General features: G+C 40.8%; 1 protein-coding gene across 2 annotated transcripts; it reads left to right on the top strand.

The window, feature by feature from the left end:
- The first annotated feature begins 736 nt into the window (after positions 1-736).
- Positions 737-10,403, top strand: LOC124255197 (sodium- and chloride-dependent neutral and basic amino acid transporter B(0+)-like). Of its 2 annotated transcripts, XM_046689035.1 has the most exons (8): positions 744-828; positions 2,401-2,525; positions 3,318-3,430; positions 4,111-4,239; positions 7,660-7,759; positions 8,266-8,366; positions 9,504-9,674; positions 10,057-10,403. In XM_046689035.1, exons 2-8 carry the CDS (start codon positions 2,408-2,410, stop codon positions 10,150-10,152), a joined length of 828 nt encoding a protein of 275 aa, XP_046544991.1. In that variant the 5' UTR covers positions 744-828; positions 2,401-2,407; the 3' UTR covers positions 10,153-10,403. The 2 variants fall into 2 exon arrangements, 1 of the variants encoding a protein (XP_046544991.1); XR_006892639.1 differs by lacking the exons at positions 2,401-2,525; positions 3,318-3,430; positions 4,111-4,239; ... (2 more) ...; positions 9,504-9,674; positions 10,057-10,403 and adding an exon at positions 1,702-1,742 and having other exon boundaries at positions 737-828.
- Positions 10,404-16,897: the final 6,494 nt, after the last annotated feature.

Raw genomic sequence — 16,897 nt, 5'->3', positions numbered from 1 at the left:
AGATAGGTTGAGAGCAAGGCATATCCATGGACATTGTTGAACGACCGATTCACAGTAAAAAAGCCAATATGAAAAAAACGAAAAAAATATGATGAAACTTGTTCACAAATATAGTAATGTCCAATCACTGTGAGTCTGTTTGGAGCAGGTTTGGACAATATTGCACATAGGTCACACCGTGCCAGCTTTTTGAGAATGGAAAATCTGGGTTAGAATTGGGTTCAGTAACCCATGCTTGTCCTAAGAGGCGACTAACGAGATCGGGTGGTCAGACCCGCTGACTTGGTTGACACATGTCACAGTATGCCAGTTGCGCAGATCGATGTTCATGCTGTTGATCACTGGATTGTCTGGTTCAGACTCGATTATTTACAGACCGCCTACATATAGCTGGAATATTGCTGAGTGGGGCATAAAACTAAACTCGCCCGAAAATCGGAATTGGTACTGAAAGTAAATATCTAACAATAAAGGAGAAAACCTTTATCTATATTTTAATGTTTCTGTGATAGCAGGTTAATCACTGGATTGTCTGGTCCAAATTCGAGTAATTACAGACCTCCGTCATATGCGCGTAGCTGGATTACGGCCGTGTGCAACAACAAACAAATGAAACATTCAGGACCAGTTTCCAGTCAGCGTATCCCGTGGGAATACTGGTTTTACTAACAAACGATATGACACCATTTCCAGATCGTGTATGTCACCTTCATGTGCCCGGTGCTGGTGTGTGCGATCTTCCTCATACGGGGCTCCTTGTTGCCAGGGGCGACAGATGGACTGTTTTATCTGATAAGACCAGACTTTGAGAAGTTGAAAAGCCCCAACGTGAGTGTCAAATCAGGTCGACAAATCAGCTGCTAAATCATAAATGGTTCATTATTATATTAGTGAATCGATCAGCACATGACTCATCCACGTTACTGAGCGTGACCGTCCTATTAGTCATTGGTACCATGGGGTAGCCTAGAGAATAAAGCGTTCGCGTATCATGCCGAACACCCGAGTTCGATTCTCCGTATGGGTACAATGTGTGAAGCTCATTTCTGGTGTCCCCAGCCGTGAACGAGCTTGTATGAACAAAAGAGCTATTCTTGAGTATATGTTATAAGGTCTTATCTTCATCTAAGTTAGGTTCACCCGGGTTCGATTCCCCACATGGGTACAATATGTGAAGCCCATTTCTAGCGTCGCCCGCCGTGATATTGCTGGAATATTGCTGAAACTAAAATTCACTCATTCACTTGAGGTCGCTTTGAGGTTTTTTGACGTATGTGCTGAGCATTTCTAAATTGACAAGCTGGCTTAGCAGATATTTCTCTGTTGAGGGCACATACTTGGCATCTTCGGGTGCACTGTAAGGTCGAGCTCCTTGCTTAGAACCTTCAAGGACACTCACTTTGTGTCTAAGCATAAGGTTGTAGATTTAATGTATTTAGTTGCCATATAAGTAGATGCTTCCAGACATAAAGTGTCCTTCAAATGATAAATGTGGAAAATTTGGTCAATCGGAGTAAAACCTCACTCACTCATTTGGTTGAGAATTTGTCGTCAGCATCACCATAATTGTTGCTAGAGGCATCTGGTGGGATGGGCTGGTTAGGTTCCCGTAGCTGATGCATGTCATCTAGTTTGACTATTGCTGAGTGTTGCGTTAAACAACGACTAAAGTAACAAAACTGTTACCTTGGTGTGCTATAGATATGGATCGAAGCGTGTGGCTACGCCCTTCACTCCATGGGCACCAGCACTGGCATTGCCAACACCATTTCCAGTCACAATCAGCGAAACAGTAACTGCTACAGGTATAGGGAACAGGTTTTTTAACATTACAATTTTGTCTCGGTATTTACACATCGAACAGTAATTTTTCGCTCAACAGTGTCGATTTCCTTAATACGTTTTTGAAAACATTTCAGGCATTACTGATTTTCTTCCGAAGTAAACATGGAATTTTGTACCACTCAGCTTCATCGTTTGATGAATAGCTACAAATGATCAAGAAATTCTCAAGTATCGAAGGAAGCACTCTTAGACTCTTAAGGTATTTCCTTGAAACAAGGACGACACCAGACAGAGAAGCATAATAACAAGAAAAATTGTATTTCGTTAATTTTGGTTACTCTCTAAAAAAGACTCACACGGGTGGCTTTCTTGTTTTAACAATTGCTACAAATGATCGGTAAAATTCACAAAAATATCAAAGGAAGCGCTCTTAAATCCATAACATGTGTCTATGGAAGGAAGATGATAAAGACAGAGAAAACACAATCATAAAGAAATTCTTTCACGGTTTTGTTACTCTAAACGGTCACTGCTCCATGCTCTAGATTGGTGTTCCTCTCATAATTCATAAAGATTTCGTAGGCCTTCATTGAATATTGTTTTCCCAATTCCCAGAGTGGCGATGGTTTTGTGTATCGTGGACCCCCTGATCACCATCTTCTGTGGGCTGTCCATGTTCACGGTGTTGGGGCACATGGCGCACGTGACCGGGTCCAACATGGATGACTTTCAGTCTTCAGGTATAATTACGGGGTAACTGTAACAGTAATCTGAGGCACAGTATCACAGTACACTAGCGCTGATAATGAGTGAGTGAGTTGAGTTTTACGTCGCACTCAGGATTATTCCAGCTATATGGCGGCGGTCTGTAAATAATCGAGTCTGGACCAGACAATTCAGTGATCAACAGCATGAGCATCGATCTGCGCAATTGGGAACCGATGACATGTGTCAACCAAGTCAGCGGGCCTGACCACCCGATCCCGGCGCTAATAATGAACGTAGCCACAATCTGGACGTTTCTGATTTATCTTATTTCCCAATTTGCCAATAATTTAAGTCATGATGCGTTCTAATTCCCACAGGGACTACCGATGTTAGTTCGTTGTAATCGTAGTTCTATATATGAATTTTGAGTTAAATATGCAATATGTGGACGGGGCCAAACAGTTCGTTATTACCATGGTTGTTACAGTTTTATCACTATATCTGATTTTGGTTTATTTGTTAATGATGCACCACTTCAGCTTACAAAGAATCTCACCCGAGAAATATATGATATATATGAAAAGTTTATGCTTGTTTTTACACTTTTATGGACGAGTTTTGACATATAAAAGACACTTTTTGAGATTGTATTCATCATCTAACATTAGACTTGTTTGTCAGTTTGTAAAAAAAAGGAACAGGCAGTGATCTCACCCAAACGAAATTAAGATTGAGGCCAGTTTATGCCTGTTTATGTATCACGTATAGTTTCGGTGTTACACACACATATATGTTCTGATGATCCCACTCATTTTCCACTCCAGGTCTTAATCTGGCGTTCTCAGTGTTACCGGAAGCAGTGACTTATCTCCCCTTGTCCCAGTTATGGTCCGTGCTGGTTTTCCTCATGATGATGACGTTGGGCCTTGATACGACGGTATATATAGTTGTTTGTAGCAAATCATGCACAAGACGAAATGGATGCCCAGCGACCTGTGCTTGTCGTACGAGGCGACCAAATGAATCACGTGATCAGACTCAGCGACTTTGTTCAGTGCATCGATCAATACTCAAACTATCAATGACGTTTTGTTGCAATCTTTCCGGTGTGTGGTGGAACGCTGTCGACCACTTGCATATCACTGTTTCAAACGTCTGGTATCTTGTATCCCTTGCTCAACTGTCATCAAAGACGTTTGCAGTGTGGAGTTGAACCAGTTTCAGGAATGCCAATGCATCTGTCAAATTTTGGGGTTGTTAAAGAAAGTTTTGAATGAACGTTAATTTTAATTGAACCCACTATTTTCCTTCTTGATCGGGTACACTGCAACCAACATCACAACCAGGCAGTATATATCTACAAGCATCAAAGTTACTGGGTATTCTCTGTTTACTAAAATGAACAATGTGGCTATCGTTTTATTGGTTTATTTGCAATATTTCAATTCCAATACTTATTTGAAAAGGGGCGGTTGGGTAACCCCTGGATACAGCGTACGCTCATCATCCGGGTGATGCCCATTTGTGGTGTCCCCCACCGTAATATGGATGGAATATTGCTACAAAACACAAGCACTAACGTATTTGTGCCAACCAGCAACCCTCCTTTCGTTGCAGGTACCGAGTTTAGAGATCACTCAAGAGACACTAGCTGATCAGTTCCCGTCACTGGCCAAGCGTCGGTGGCTTCTTCTCCTCATCGTGTTCCTTCCTTGCTTCCTCCTGGCTCTTCCTTACACTACACAGGTAAGATGAAATTGCGTTCACTGATGGAGAAGAAGCCGTGTTTTGCTAAAGAACGAGAGTTACGTTGTCGTTTCAAGCGTTTGGCAGTTCTTAAACTGATTGTTAGTCATTTCACTGAGGCCCGTTTCACAAGGCGATCTGGCTCTACAACTGTCGTAAGTCTATGTTAAAGTATGGGAGTAACGATCACCTCAGCGCTACGACTGCAGAAAGTCTATGTTAAAGTATGGGAATTACGATCACCTCAGCTACGACTGCAGTAAGTCTATGTTAAAGTATGGGAGTTACGATCACCTCAGCTACGACTGCAGTAAGTCTATGTTAAAGTATGGGAGTTACGATCACCTCAGCGCTACGACTGCAGTAAGTCTATGTTAAAGTATGGGAATTACGATCACCTCAGCGTTACGACTGCAGTAAGTCTATGTTAAAGTATGGGAGTTGCGATCACCTCAGCGCTACGACTGCAGTAAGTCTGTGTTAAAGTATGGAAATTACGATCACCTTAGCGCCACGACTACCGCAGGTCTATATTAAATGTCACATGCAACACAAAAAAACAAACATAATTAAGACACAATTATCACTTATTCACGACATATAATATACATTGCCGATTGTGAAAAACAAATAAACAAAATTATAAGAATACAATCGCGAATCAAGAGTGCAATATTTTGTACCTGGGTTTACTTCCCTCGAAACGAAGCACCCGGGAGACCAAACCCAGTCAGAGCGGGTGGGTGTGCACTCAAGTGTAACGAAGTCTCTCATTTGCTGGTTTATTTGCCGATACCCTGAGGGCTCATTGTGTGTGTATATAGAGATGATCTGTTTGAATGGCATTTTAGAAGTATGGTGAGTAAAAGGAAAGTAAGATTCTTTATGGATAACATCTTCTTTTATTGTATATGATGCGACGTTTCGAACGGTATGGATTCCTATACCGTTGTCAAGCAAGAGTGACAACGGTATAAGAATCCATACCGAAACGTCGCATCATAAACAATAAAAGAAATTGTTATCCATAAAGAATGTGTATAGAGATGTTGGGTTTTGTAAATACATGCTCTCTGCATTTGCGTTCGATCCAATCAACAAATACTGAGATGTGAACTACTGCGTGGCTGTAAACTGTCGTTGGTCCAAATACAAAGCAGGACTTGAAACTGACAATCTGAGTTTGCACCGGTTTCCGTCCGATCCAGTCATCCGAGAAAAATGGATGCAGTTTGTTTGCAACCAACAGACATAATAACATGTCATGTGTACAAGTATCACACCTGCCTGTCTGTGTAATTACATAATGTGACAGAGACAGAACTCAGGTGCACGAGCCATAAATCAATGTGTTTTGTTTATGGTGTATAGTCTGATAGGTGTTAAGTTCAAATTGCATGTGATCAATGATTGAAGTATTGCATACAGGCAGGCAGACACATAGGTGTCAATAAAACAGACATTGAGTTTTGTCTGTGACAGAGACTGCTTATCACAATCAACATGCTTTTCTATGTTTCCATAGACATGTATTAAAACATTTTCAGTTTTCAAGCTGAGAAATTTTTAACAATGAAATTAGTATTTCAAATGCTACACTTTCTTTAAAACTTGGTAAAGGGGCATGAGGGAATATAAGTGGAATAAATACGAGTGAATGATTTTTCTCTATACCCACATAGTCTGATTCGGTGACAAATGAATTGATGGTCGACAAAAATGTGTGAGCAATAATCTTCGCAACCGATATACGATGGCGATGTGATAATCATGTCAGCGAGTCTGACCAAGATCTCGTTAGTCGCCTCTTGCGACAAGCACGGGTTGTTGACGACCAATTCTAACCCAGATATTCTTAGTTTGGTTTATAACCTCGTCAAACATTATTGCAGTTAATGTGTCAGCTGAACGTTGGTGGTCAAGCGGAAGTTGTGCGGCAGTGTTGTGTTCGTGCGCAGTGAAGCGGTCATAAAATCATTTTCAGTCCAAATTCAATGTGACTAATTTAATAATTGACCAATCAAATTCGAGTATTTCACGGACTCAAGGTAAAATGCAAACTAATTTATTTCTTTAAAATGAGAATATTCGTGTTAAGAAAAAACTCTTCCAATCAAGATAGTATGCCTTCAAGTTTAGAAATAGTGAGTGAGTGAGTAAGTTACTTGGTCACTCACCTGACAAAAGGGCAAGGAAAAGCCCAGAAACGTTGTGTATAGAAGAAGTTGACATCCATAATATTCTGTCTTATACTTGAGTTTTAAGTCCTATCGGCATTATTTCAGCCCTATAGTTTAAAACTAAGTATTGTATTTGATGTTTTTATGTATATTGTCATTCTATTCTTCATTTAATGTGAGTGTCGCGTCTTCGTGTTTACTCAGGGTCACGTGTGGCTCAGTTGTCCGAGGCGCCACTAGTTGGTTGGTTGGTTTTATAGCTTGAGGGCTACATGGGTCAATAAGAGGCCTATTTGCGCCCAACACATTGACTTGAGTTAATAAAACATCATAGGTAATTTCATCGCCAATAGGAATCGTTTAGTTAACATAAAAGAACCGACAACACTATTAATATTCATTTAGATAGAGGTATACATATATCGAATAACCTCTGCTTCGTGTTACGGATTAAAAACCTTAAGTAATCACTTCCATTTCTGAAACATGAAATACTTATTCATTAAAAAAGCAGTAGGTTAAGGTGACAGAGGGCTAAAAAGATTTAAAATCACAGAACTATATATGTCTAAGCCACTTGAGAGCCTGTCTAGATTACTTCATATTTTCCAGATGACGAGACAAAATCTAAAACTGCCCGTTGCACGGACCCGTACATGATATTGGGGCCCTGAAGAAAATATATCATCAACCTCAAGTACAGCACTTCTGAGATTATGTCTTATGTTATTATGCCCAGGGCATGTAATGAGCCACTATACGCTGTACACAGTTACCTCCCTTGGACTCTCCAGAATCCAGGCCTCGATTGTGGTTTTAGTTTTGTCACAACATACCCGTAGGTTTCACCCGAGTTGTAAACACTTGGGACCTGCGTCACCTCACACTTTTCTCCACCATGGAGCTGGCACGCCGTAGTATAACTGCAATAATGTTTAATGAGGTGTTAAACCAAAGATCCGGGTTAGAATTGGTCGTCAGCAACCCCGTGCGACTAACGGGATCGGGTGGTCAGACTCGCTAACATGGTTAGCACATCGTCATCGTATATCGGCTGCTTTGACGCTGTTCACGCTGTTGATCACTGCGCTGTCTGGTCCAGACTGAATTATTTACAGACCGACGTCACATAGCTGGAATATTTCTGAGTGTGACATTAAAGAACTGAACAGTTAAATCAAATTCCCAAATATTTATTTGGGTTAAACATCACGCCTCATGTTCGCTGTTCTTCCACTAGGCTGGTATCTACGTCCTGACCCTCGTGGACTGGTATGCGTCGGTGCCCCCTGTGATGCTGTTTGGGGTGGTAGAGTGTCTGGTCCTGGCCTGGGTGTTTGGTAAATATATGCTTCCCTGCGTAGATCGATGCTCATGCTGTTGATCACTGGATTGTCTAGTCCAGACTTAATTATTTACAGATATAGCTGGAATAAGCGACCAACTTATTCCCAGTAAGAATCAGTGTTACATACAGGAAATTAGGATTACGGGGGATATCCCCCTTAACTGTTACAAAAGAGGGGGACCTGACACCAAGCAGGGAGGGGGGGCATCACATATTGACTAAAGATAGGTATTTACTGTAATGTTCATGCCGTCACAACAATGCTTAACTATTCACATGAGTTTTCTTACGTGGCCCTTAGCTCAACACTTGTGAAATACACGTCTCTCTTTCTTAGCATTCCATGCTGCAACAGCAGCAGCATCAAAAGGAAATTCCTTAGATCTGGGTCCCTCAATTTGGATTGTAGAATGGGGCCGTTGACGACAAACAGAACAACCAGAAAACGATTGATGTCCTGTGAATACATACGTGTATAACGAGACAAATACGTTGCAGGTGTATGGAGACTGGATAAGTGTACGGTGGAGATGTACGGACAGACCATTCCAAGATGGCTGACCTTCCTCATGAAGTACATCACACCTGGACTTCTCATGGTAATACCATTATCGCCATTCTTAGTGTGAGTGAGTGAGCTGGGTTTAGCGTCATTTTAAGTTTGTCAGTTTGATAATACAGTGTTGTGATGGGAAAGGCCGAAATGATTAGGTCTGATGTATTCTCAGAGGCAAACGTTATTGTGACATGGAAGTTTGTCTTTAGTAAGCTTGTGAAAGATTTTATGGATTTGAACCCGAGAAAGAGTGTGCTCAAATGGTCGAAGAAACGCATCCAATCAGTTGTTCGAATTTTGCAAGACGCAAGACATATTCAAGATAAATGGCCATCAATGGTTACTTGAAATGACCTAACAACCAGACACGTATCACTTCTGCTCAATGCTGTCTTAAGAAGTGCAGAAATCAGACAAACATATCAATATTTTGTCAGTCTGACGTTGCTCGTCGGTGCAACTTCCACAAAAAAAACATTTGGCTCTCATCACTTTAAGAGCGGATGTAGAGTCCGAACCTTTCATCGTAGTCCGAATCTTACACAGAACATCCGTATAGTCTGTTCTAATTAGATTCGTGAAGATCCGGGTTCGAATTGGTCCTCAGTAACCCATGCTTCGGTATTTGACTAACGGGATCGGGTGGTCAGGCTCGCTGACTTGGTTGACCCATGTCATCGTATCCCAATTGCGTAGATCGATGCTAATGTTGTTGATCACTGGATCGTTTGGTCCAATCTCGGTTATTTACAGACGGCCGCCATATAGCTGTTATATTGCTGAGTGCATCGTTAAACAACAACCAATCAATCAAATTGTTCTAATTAATAAATCTGGCCCAAAATTGTAGCAAAGGGTACCTAGTGGTTAAAATGTTCTCTCATCACGCACATTCCCCACATGGGTACAATGTGTGACAGTTATTTCTGGTCTTCCCACCGTGATACTGCTGGAACATTGCTAAAGGCGGCGTAAAACTCATCGTTATGTTCCAAACAGGGAATCTGTTTGAAAAACACTTCTGCATGGTGGCAAATCAAAATCAAAATCCGGTATAGTCAGCACCACACATATAAGTTATCCATTACATAGTTCTGTATGTATCCTTGCCGATTGAAAAGTACGATACAAATCTTCACAGGGTACAACTGTACGTATGCATGCTATACATTACTTCCAGGTTATATTTGTGTACGCCTTCTACGAATACCGGCCTCCAAAATATGGCACTTACTTCTATCCTGAGTGGGCAACCGCTATTGGTTGGCTTATATCGGCGTTCATGATTGTGCCGACGCCTTGTTGGATGGTGTACTGTGTATGGAAGTCCAGAGGGGACACATTCAAACAGGTAACTCAAACTGTGATCCTTATGACCGACTTAGTTAGTCAGTCAGTGAGTGTGTTTTAGTTTGATATGTGTGCAAGTATGTGTGCATGTGCGTGTGCGTGTGCAATTGCGTGTGTAATGTTTGGGTGGAATTGAAGGAATGATTGTGTGTTGAGTGCATCGAGAGTGAGTGAGCCATTCAGTGAGAATTCTAGAATCGGATTGTAGATTTGTCCACCACATAAGGCAATCTGCTGACAACGACACAAACCATAGCCCTGCAAGCCAACATCGAAAGAAACGTTGTCATATGAAACACCTAAAGTCATAGCTTCCGTTCAATAACCCATTCGTATAGAATATAGAATTTATTTTGCGTGTATTGTTCAATCTTTCTTTCCAGAAACTGGTGAACGCATTCATTCCGCAAGATATATCGTCGGATGTATCACTAGAAGACAGAGGTGAAGAACAAGAAGCCCTGAACGTTGTTATGTAATCTCCTGTTCCGTGTCACCAATTTCTATTACCCAGCGTGATACATTTTCATTCTACTGTGATCGATACACTGGACTCATTTGTGGACATATTCTCGTTCACAAAGTGCAGTACGGGGGATGTCTCAAAAGTTTCCGGCCTGCCTAATACGTATTTTTCAACATAATCCCCTTCACTTAAATGGACTTGTTCCACCTTTTCTCCAGCATATTTAACCCGTCTGAAAACCATTGTTTGTCTCGAGACCCTAAATACTCCCACTATTGTCCCGGAGGAGCCAGATACCTCAGCCCTTTTCTCTCGCAACCTACGGAATTCATCAGCGTAATATGCACCATTTATTGTGGAACCCTTCTTTAGATAGTCTATCATGATTACGCCCTCAGAGTCCCAGAAAACGGAGGCAATGACTTTGCCACTGGAAAACGTTCCTTTAAACTTTTTGGGCATTGGTGACGTCACGTGTTTCCACTGCATACTTCGATTTTTTGTCTCTGAGTCAAAGTGATGAACCCAGATTTCATCCTGAGTAACAATATGGCCCATGAAAGCACGTGGATCTCCCCGATAGTCCTCGAGAAGCTGACGCCAAACCATGACTCTCTGACGTTTGTGTTCTTCAGATAACATTCTGGGCGACCACACCGTGGTTCGTATTCAGTGCTGCTCCTGCCCCTCGTACATTCAGCACACCACTGTTTGACCATACTACATGGAGCATTGTCACCTAATTTTTGTGTCATGTGTCGTAAACCTTTTTAAATGTAGATACTCAATAACAGTCCTGCATTCGATTCTCTCCATTTTGAGAGCAAATAATAGTGTCATGCTGTTTGACAATTATATATGGCAAATCATAGCACATGGACGACATGTTTTACACGTCGAGCACCTGCTGAGATACTGTTCTAGAAACACGGCGAGTTTGTTGAGTTTGTGCGATCCGTTCATGGTGAGGCCGGAAACGTTTGGGACACCCCTCGTAACCGTATCTCTCATCAGCAACCTTGCTCAGGATGTCGTTCGCTCATTGTTACAATGTCATTGACAGTTATTTTTTAGCATCGTCTATTAATCAGAAAATTAGAAGCCAGTTGGCGAAAGGGTTTAGAGTTTTCATCGTAACAGATCTTTAGTATATTTTGGGGGGTCAAATTCCGTTGAAGGGTCACCTAAGTTTATCGTAGTGTCACACACGAGTGAGTGAGATTTAGCGGGTATGGTTTTACGCCCCCTTTTAGCAATATTACAGCAAAATCACGACTGGTGAAACACAAACAAATGCCACCTTGTTGTTGATATTGTCAACAAGTATGGCTATATATTATTTTTATTTATCATATCAATCCTCCACACATACGCTAAAGCACGTTACAATACGAAGGAGCTATATTTGAAATGCATATTTGATTCTTGTACACAGAAGAAATTTAAGCATCCTCAAATAAATATTATGGACAACCTATACTGCTCTGGTCAGTTTTCACGAGGAAATCAAATGTTTTTTTCTCAGTGCAATCCAAATGTTTTTCTTCATGTGTTTTCACAGTACATATGGACTAAATTTATTGGGGAAATATTTAATTGGTTTTTAAAATGTCAATCCAATCTTATGAAAACCGTTTTTAATACCTCTGTGAGTGAAGTTCTCATTTTAGGTTTCTAAGGTATCGGTTCTATTCAGACAACATGCCTATTAATATGTTTAACACTAATATAATATATGATATCAAAATGCAGAAACATATTAAGCCATGTAGTGGTTTTGATACACCCTGGAGAATCAGAGCGCCATGGCAACAACGCTGAGATTTCTGTCCTGGTTTGCTTTAACAGTGCTTCCGGTGCTCTTTTGTTATCCCGTCCGGTAGCAAAGGAAAATACGGATGAAATCTGAAACGTGATCTTCCCACAGTAGGAGATCCAAGTCTTTGTAGGACTCGTGTGTTCGATCAGCCAATCTGTCTGTGATTTGCACAAGTGTGACATTCACAGAATCTGTCTGATCCCTTTGTTCATCGGTTAGCAAGACCAGCAAGCCAATGTTGTCCGATGTTGTGCATACCCGCTTTGCAGATCCTATTTATAGGGGTGTCTTCCATATTAACATGGGTCCGGATGTCGGTGTGACTAGATGCAAGTCGCCCTCCTCGCCCCAGGCGAAATATGGCTGGATCCAACGTCCCCTCAACTACTCGTCAGATGACGAAGACCTGTCTTCATGAAAACTAACCTTGGTCTTTGCCCATACTACCAGCGCCATTTTTTTTGAGTGCTCAACAACATTAGAGTTCCAGCCGATGGTTTCATTGCTGCATGTTTTTAATTTATGGTACAATTGTCAAAGGCTGGCACCGCCAAGACAGTGCATAATGGCACCGGAACTGGGAAACCGGTACATGCTGACGAATGTAAGTTGTTTTCTGTCATTTTGTCTTCAGCTGGTAAGAACGTCACCTCGCACATGGAAGGTCATACGGGACAAGTCGAATAGCGACCCGTGCCCCTGGAAGGATTTCATATTGGCGTATGAACATCAGAACTACTTTAAGCAAAGAACGATAACTCTATTGATGTTTGATTACTCAATATCAAGGTAGCACGCGTATATTGCATTTACTGTTTTCGTTTTGGTTTTATTTATTTATTTTAAAGATTTAAACCTCTTTTACTCAACTGAAGAAGAATAACTTTTGTCAACCACATATTCTAATGTAATTATTTCCAGCTGTTCACCATATAGTTCCAAATATATATTTCTATATAGGGTTTAAAGAATCACAAACGGAATTTGTTTTGTTGAATATGCAAAATAAATAAAACAAAATCAGCTACAATAAATCCCAAAAGCCGATAATCAAAAGTGAACATTCGTGAAATCTTGCTGCCATACCTCCTGGCGGAATTTTAGAATGAATACACTGAAAAAATATGAATGATCCCAAAATGTCAGTGTGATACATCCTTAATATTTTTTGCATTTTGATGTCACGAAGGGAGTCTCTATGGAATGAAACTGCTGGTTTCATGATTTCTTACAGCGAAGCTACGTGACACCATGACACGGGACAGAAAGGTGACAGATGTGGCCCTGACTTATAGATTTGTGTAATGTTTCCATTTGAAAATTGTATTATGTGTATTCTGAAATTGATTTCATCATGTTCGATGGAGAGCTCTTGTGACTAAGTGCCTGTGTTGTTGTTATATGAGTGGTGTCGGAGCATCCGTTAGTAGTTTCTCGATCTTTGAATGGGAGCCGTTTTCTACAGATGGACATATCATCTTCTCTGTAGCAATAATCCAAATTACGCTTCTGGTTGACATTCCTCGCCCATGGGCGAGCAGTGTAAATTTTCTGAGTTTTCCATGCAAACTTACATGTTTTCATTTTGTCCATCCCTTAGCATATATGTTCATGACAACTGCAGGGTTTAGAATTTGGTCAAAATCCCTTGTTAGAAAGTGGCCACAGTGCGGAGAGTTTCTGGACTTTTGGAGTTGTCTATAATTAAACTGTGATGTGTTTATATTATTCCCTCAGTACAGTGTCACGTACCCTTTACTCTTTCCGTACGGAAGTACAAGGCTTACTGAACCCTGACGCAGGAAGAAGCTCATGCTTGGTCAAACAACAACAAACCTCAAAAGTCAAGGAATATCTAGCCCCGGATGAAATAGTTGGATCAGAGATCTCGGCATCTACGTTGAAAGTGTTTTGGAGAAGAATGCGGAAGTGAAACATGAATCTTGTTCATTGACATCCTGGGCTGTTATCCACACTGCCAAACCAAAGGGTCTATCATGGCTTCTTCAAACTGGATAGAAGCATGTATATATGCATCACCACTTTGCATCTACTAGTTGTAGCGATCCGTAAAGTTCAGGTTAGAATTGGTCTTCAGCAGCCCATGCTTGTCGTAAGGGCGAGTAACGCGGCATCAGGTGGTCGAGGCTCGCTGTGGCGGCTGACACATGTCAGCGTACCCCTATGCTTATAATGCTGGTCACACATTATCTGGTACAGACTCCATTACATGTAGTACTGACCAACGCCATATGTCTGGTATATGCTGGAGTGCGGCGTTGAAGCAACAAACCAACCACCAACCAACATGTTGTACAGACATGGAGTTTTCATCATACTAATGTGTAAAACGTAATCATCTACTGCACAAGCTCAAAGTAAAGAGATTGCATTCAGAAGTTGCAGCAATAAGGAAGGAAAACAATATATGGATGAAGAACTTCTATATTGCTGTGAGGCAGCAGTTTCAGTGAAGATGTTTTAACGCCACCAATTTGCTTGACCAACGGTGACAGAGACCTACACCGAAACATTAATCTCGCTTTTGAATCAAGACGTCGTTCATCCATATGCTGTTATCCTTCCTCAAAGATAAAGAATCAACTTGGAATTGTTGTTGGATACTTTTATTAGAATGTGGCAGATTTGTATCCTAGATGGATTCAAAATCTTCCGTGGCATAGGAATCATTGCTGCAGTAACTCCTAGGACAAAGGATAAACCCCTTTTTCAGGGTTCAACTACCTCAGGAGATGTCTGGGTTGAAAATATTGCTATTCATGTTTTCTATCAAACCTTGAGGCAGCAGTGTGCCTGCCTTTGTTTATGATGTAGTCAAAGGATGATGTTGACAAAAGATCCATCATGGATTTCTTTAGATGCTCTGCGGAAAGAGTATCATGGCCATTGCAAACAGCAAAGGATTGGATGATCCAAACATGATTGGCCAGGCATGTCAAACATAGCATAGCTTTATCATGCCGGAATATTCAAATTTCATCCGTGTCCAGAGTAGACCAGCTTTATGATCTCAAGCCAGTATTAAGGCCTGACGTACATGATACTTTATCAGTATCAGCACACAATGTAAAAGCTTCCATTTCAACAGTTCGTTCTCTTGAAGTTCGTTATTGTTTCTGTTCTGAACCAGAATCCAATACTTTCATCTTCCTTTCCAAAATCCACCCAAGCCCTTTCCAAAATCCACACAAAAGCCTTTCCAAACTCCACACAATCAGGTCAATATTAACCAAAGAAATATTTTCTAAACGTGAGGTCATTAAACAATTCAGACAATAGCAGAAAAAATCTTAACGAAACTATGAAATACTGATGGTCAAGTAACGGGGAAAGCTTCGCGCTTCCTGTCCACTGAGAGCACTGCACAAGACATGCAAGGGGGCAAGTCAAGTGTCCATCGGAACACAATCTCCCTCCACATATCGACCATATTAGATTGTGAAATATTATTTACTGAGGCTTTACATGTTTGCAGGGTTCAAAAACGTCCGTAAAGAGTCGTAAGACATGTTTGTTTAGCATCTGCATTGTCTTTATAGCATGAGTAGGCTTTTCTTGCTCTGCGGCGTCCATTTGTACCTCTTCATAGTTCTCTTGTGGGATGAATGCTCTAGTCAGTTTCTGGAAACAAGTTCAAAATTAATAGCCTATAATTATTGACTCACGCCAAAGAAGTAGATTGCAAGTATATACTCTTTCATTCAACTTCACACTTCCTTTTGGAAGACATATTTCAAAGTCCATGCAATCAGCATTTAGCCACTACAAAAATTCCATCCACAAAATACAAACTACCACAAGAGCAACAAACGCACGAGAGTGCTTAGTCAATACTGTATCCCTAGATCTTCATGGGCTCCATTCCCTTCCAATATTACTGGTTGGCGTTCAGAATGAACGTGTCGTCAGTCAGTGAAGTACAAACATGAAAGAACACGTTGCATCTTTATCCATATCCCAACCAATTTTGTTGTTGTTTTCTGCCGTTATTGAAATATGTTTTGACACGATTACGTTAATATGTTACCTGGCTTTGAATGATGTTCCATCCGACTTAAAAAACCGAGTACACCATCCAACTTGGCGTCGGCAGAACTATGGCTACCGATATAAGCCAGCCAAGCACAGTTACCCATTCCGGATAGAAATAGTCGCCGTATTTTGGAGGGCGGTACACGTAAAATAGAGGCGTACACTGAGCATAGTCTGGAAACATTGATAAGATTGTTTTAATATTCACACAAGTACAATTCATAACTAAAGAACACACGGCAGCTTAAACATCGGAAAAGATAGGTTAGGTAGATAACAAGAAGATGAATTGAGAATTTTTTCGTGAAGGTGTTCCCCACCATCAGCAAGCCCTGGGTGATGTATTTTGTGAGGAGAACGTCAACCATCTGGGAATGGTTTGCGGCCATACATCTCCACAATGCACACGTTAACTCTGGTCAAACCTGTAACAAAAACTCAGTCGATAATGTGCTTTAGGTTTTGACAGGTGTCTGATGACGTCACAGGATTGTTGTATGAAATTACGTTCGTCTTCTGTTTCCAGAGCAAAAGCATCATACTGAACGTTGGAACCACAGATCTATTTCCCTAACCAGAAATTTCTCGTTATTTCAGTTGTTTGTATTGTTTACAACTTCGAGTTTTTTTTCTCGTTGCTTTGACTGCTGTACGAGCAATTAATCAAAAATAACTACCAACAACACTGAGAGAATTATGAGCAAATATTTGAAAAGAGGGAGAAATAACTCAAAGCAAGGTGAAAAGTTGGAAACTTCTCATTTTTGGGAAACTAAAAGTTATTACTAACGAGAAAATAATCGAAATGACGAATATATAAGTTACGAGAAAAGACACGAAATTTAAGATAAATTAATTCGCTAATATGAATGAGTCCAATTACGAT

Source organism: Haliotis rubra, unplaced genomic scaffold (genome assembly GCF_003918875.1).
Source record: "Haliotis rubra isolate DU_JTF1 unplaced genomic scaffold, ASM391887v1 Scf597, whole genome shotgun sequence".
Classification (NCBI taxonomy): Eukaryota; Metazoa; Mollusca; class Gastropoda; order Lepetellida; family Haliotidae; genus Haliotis; species Haliotis rubra.
The sequence above is the reverse complement of the archived record's forward strand: the minus strand, read 5'-3'. Positions and strand labels throughout refer to the sequence as shown.

What these genes read in the sequence shown, in the direction of transcription:
- LOC124255197 (XM_046689035.1), top strand. Translation starts at nt 2,408, where the DNA reads ATGGTTTTGTGTATCGTGGACCCCCTGATCACCATCTTCTGTGGGCTG. An exon ending in CGTTGGGCCTTGATACGACG is followed by an intron (nt 3,431 to 4,110) that starts GTATATATAGTT and finishes CTTTCGTTGCAG; the next exon opens with GTACCGAGTTTAGAGATCAC. An exon ending in TCACACCTGGACTTCTCATG is followed by an intron (nt 8,367 to 9,503) that starts GTAATACCATTA and finishes CATTACTTCCAG; the next exon opens with GTTATATTTGTGTACGCCTT.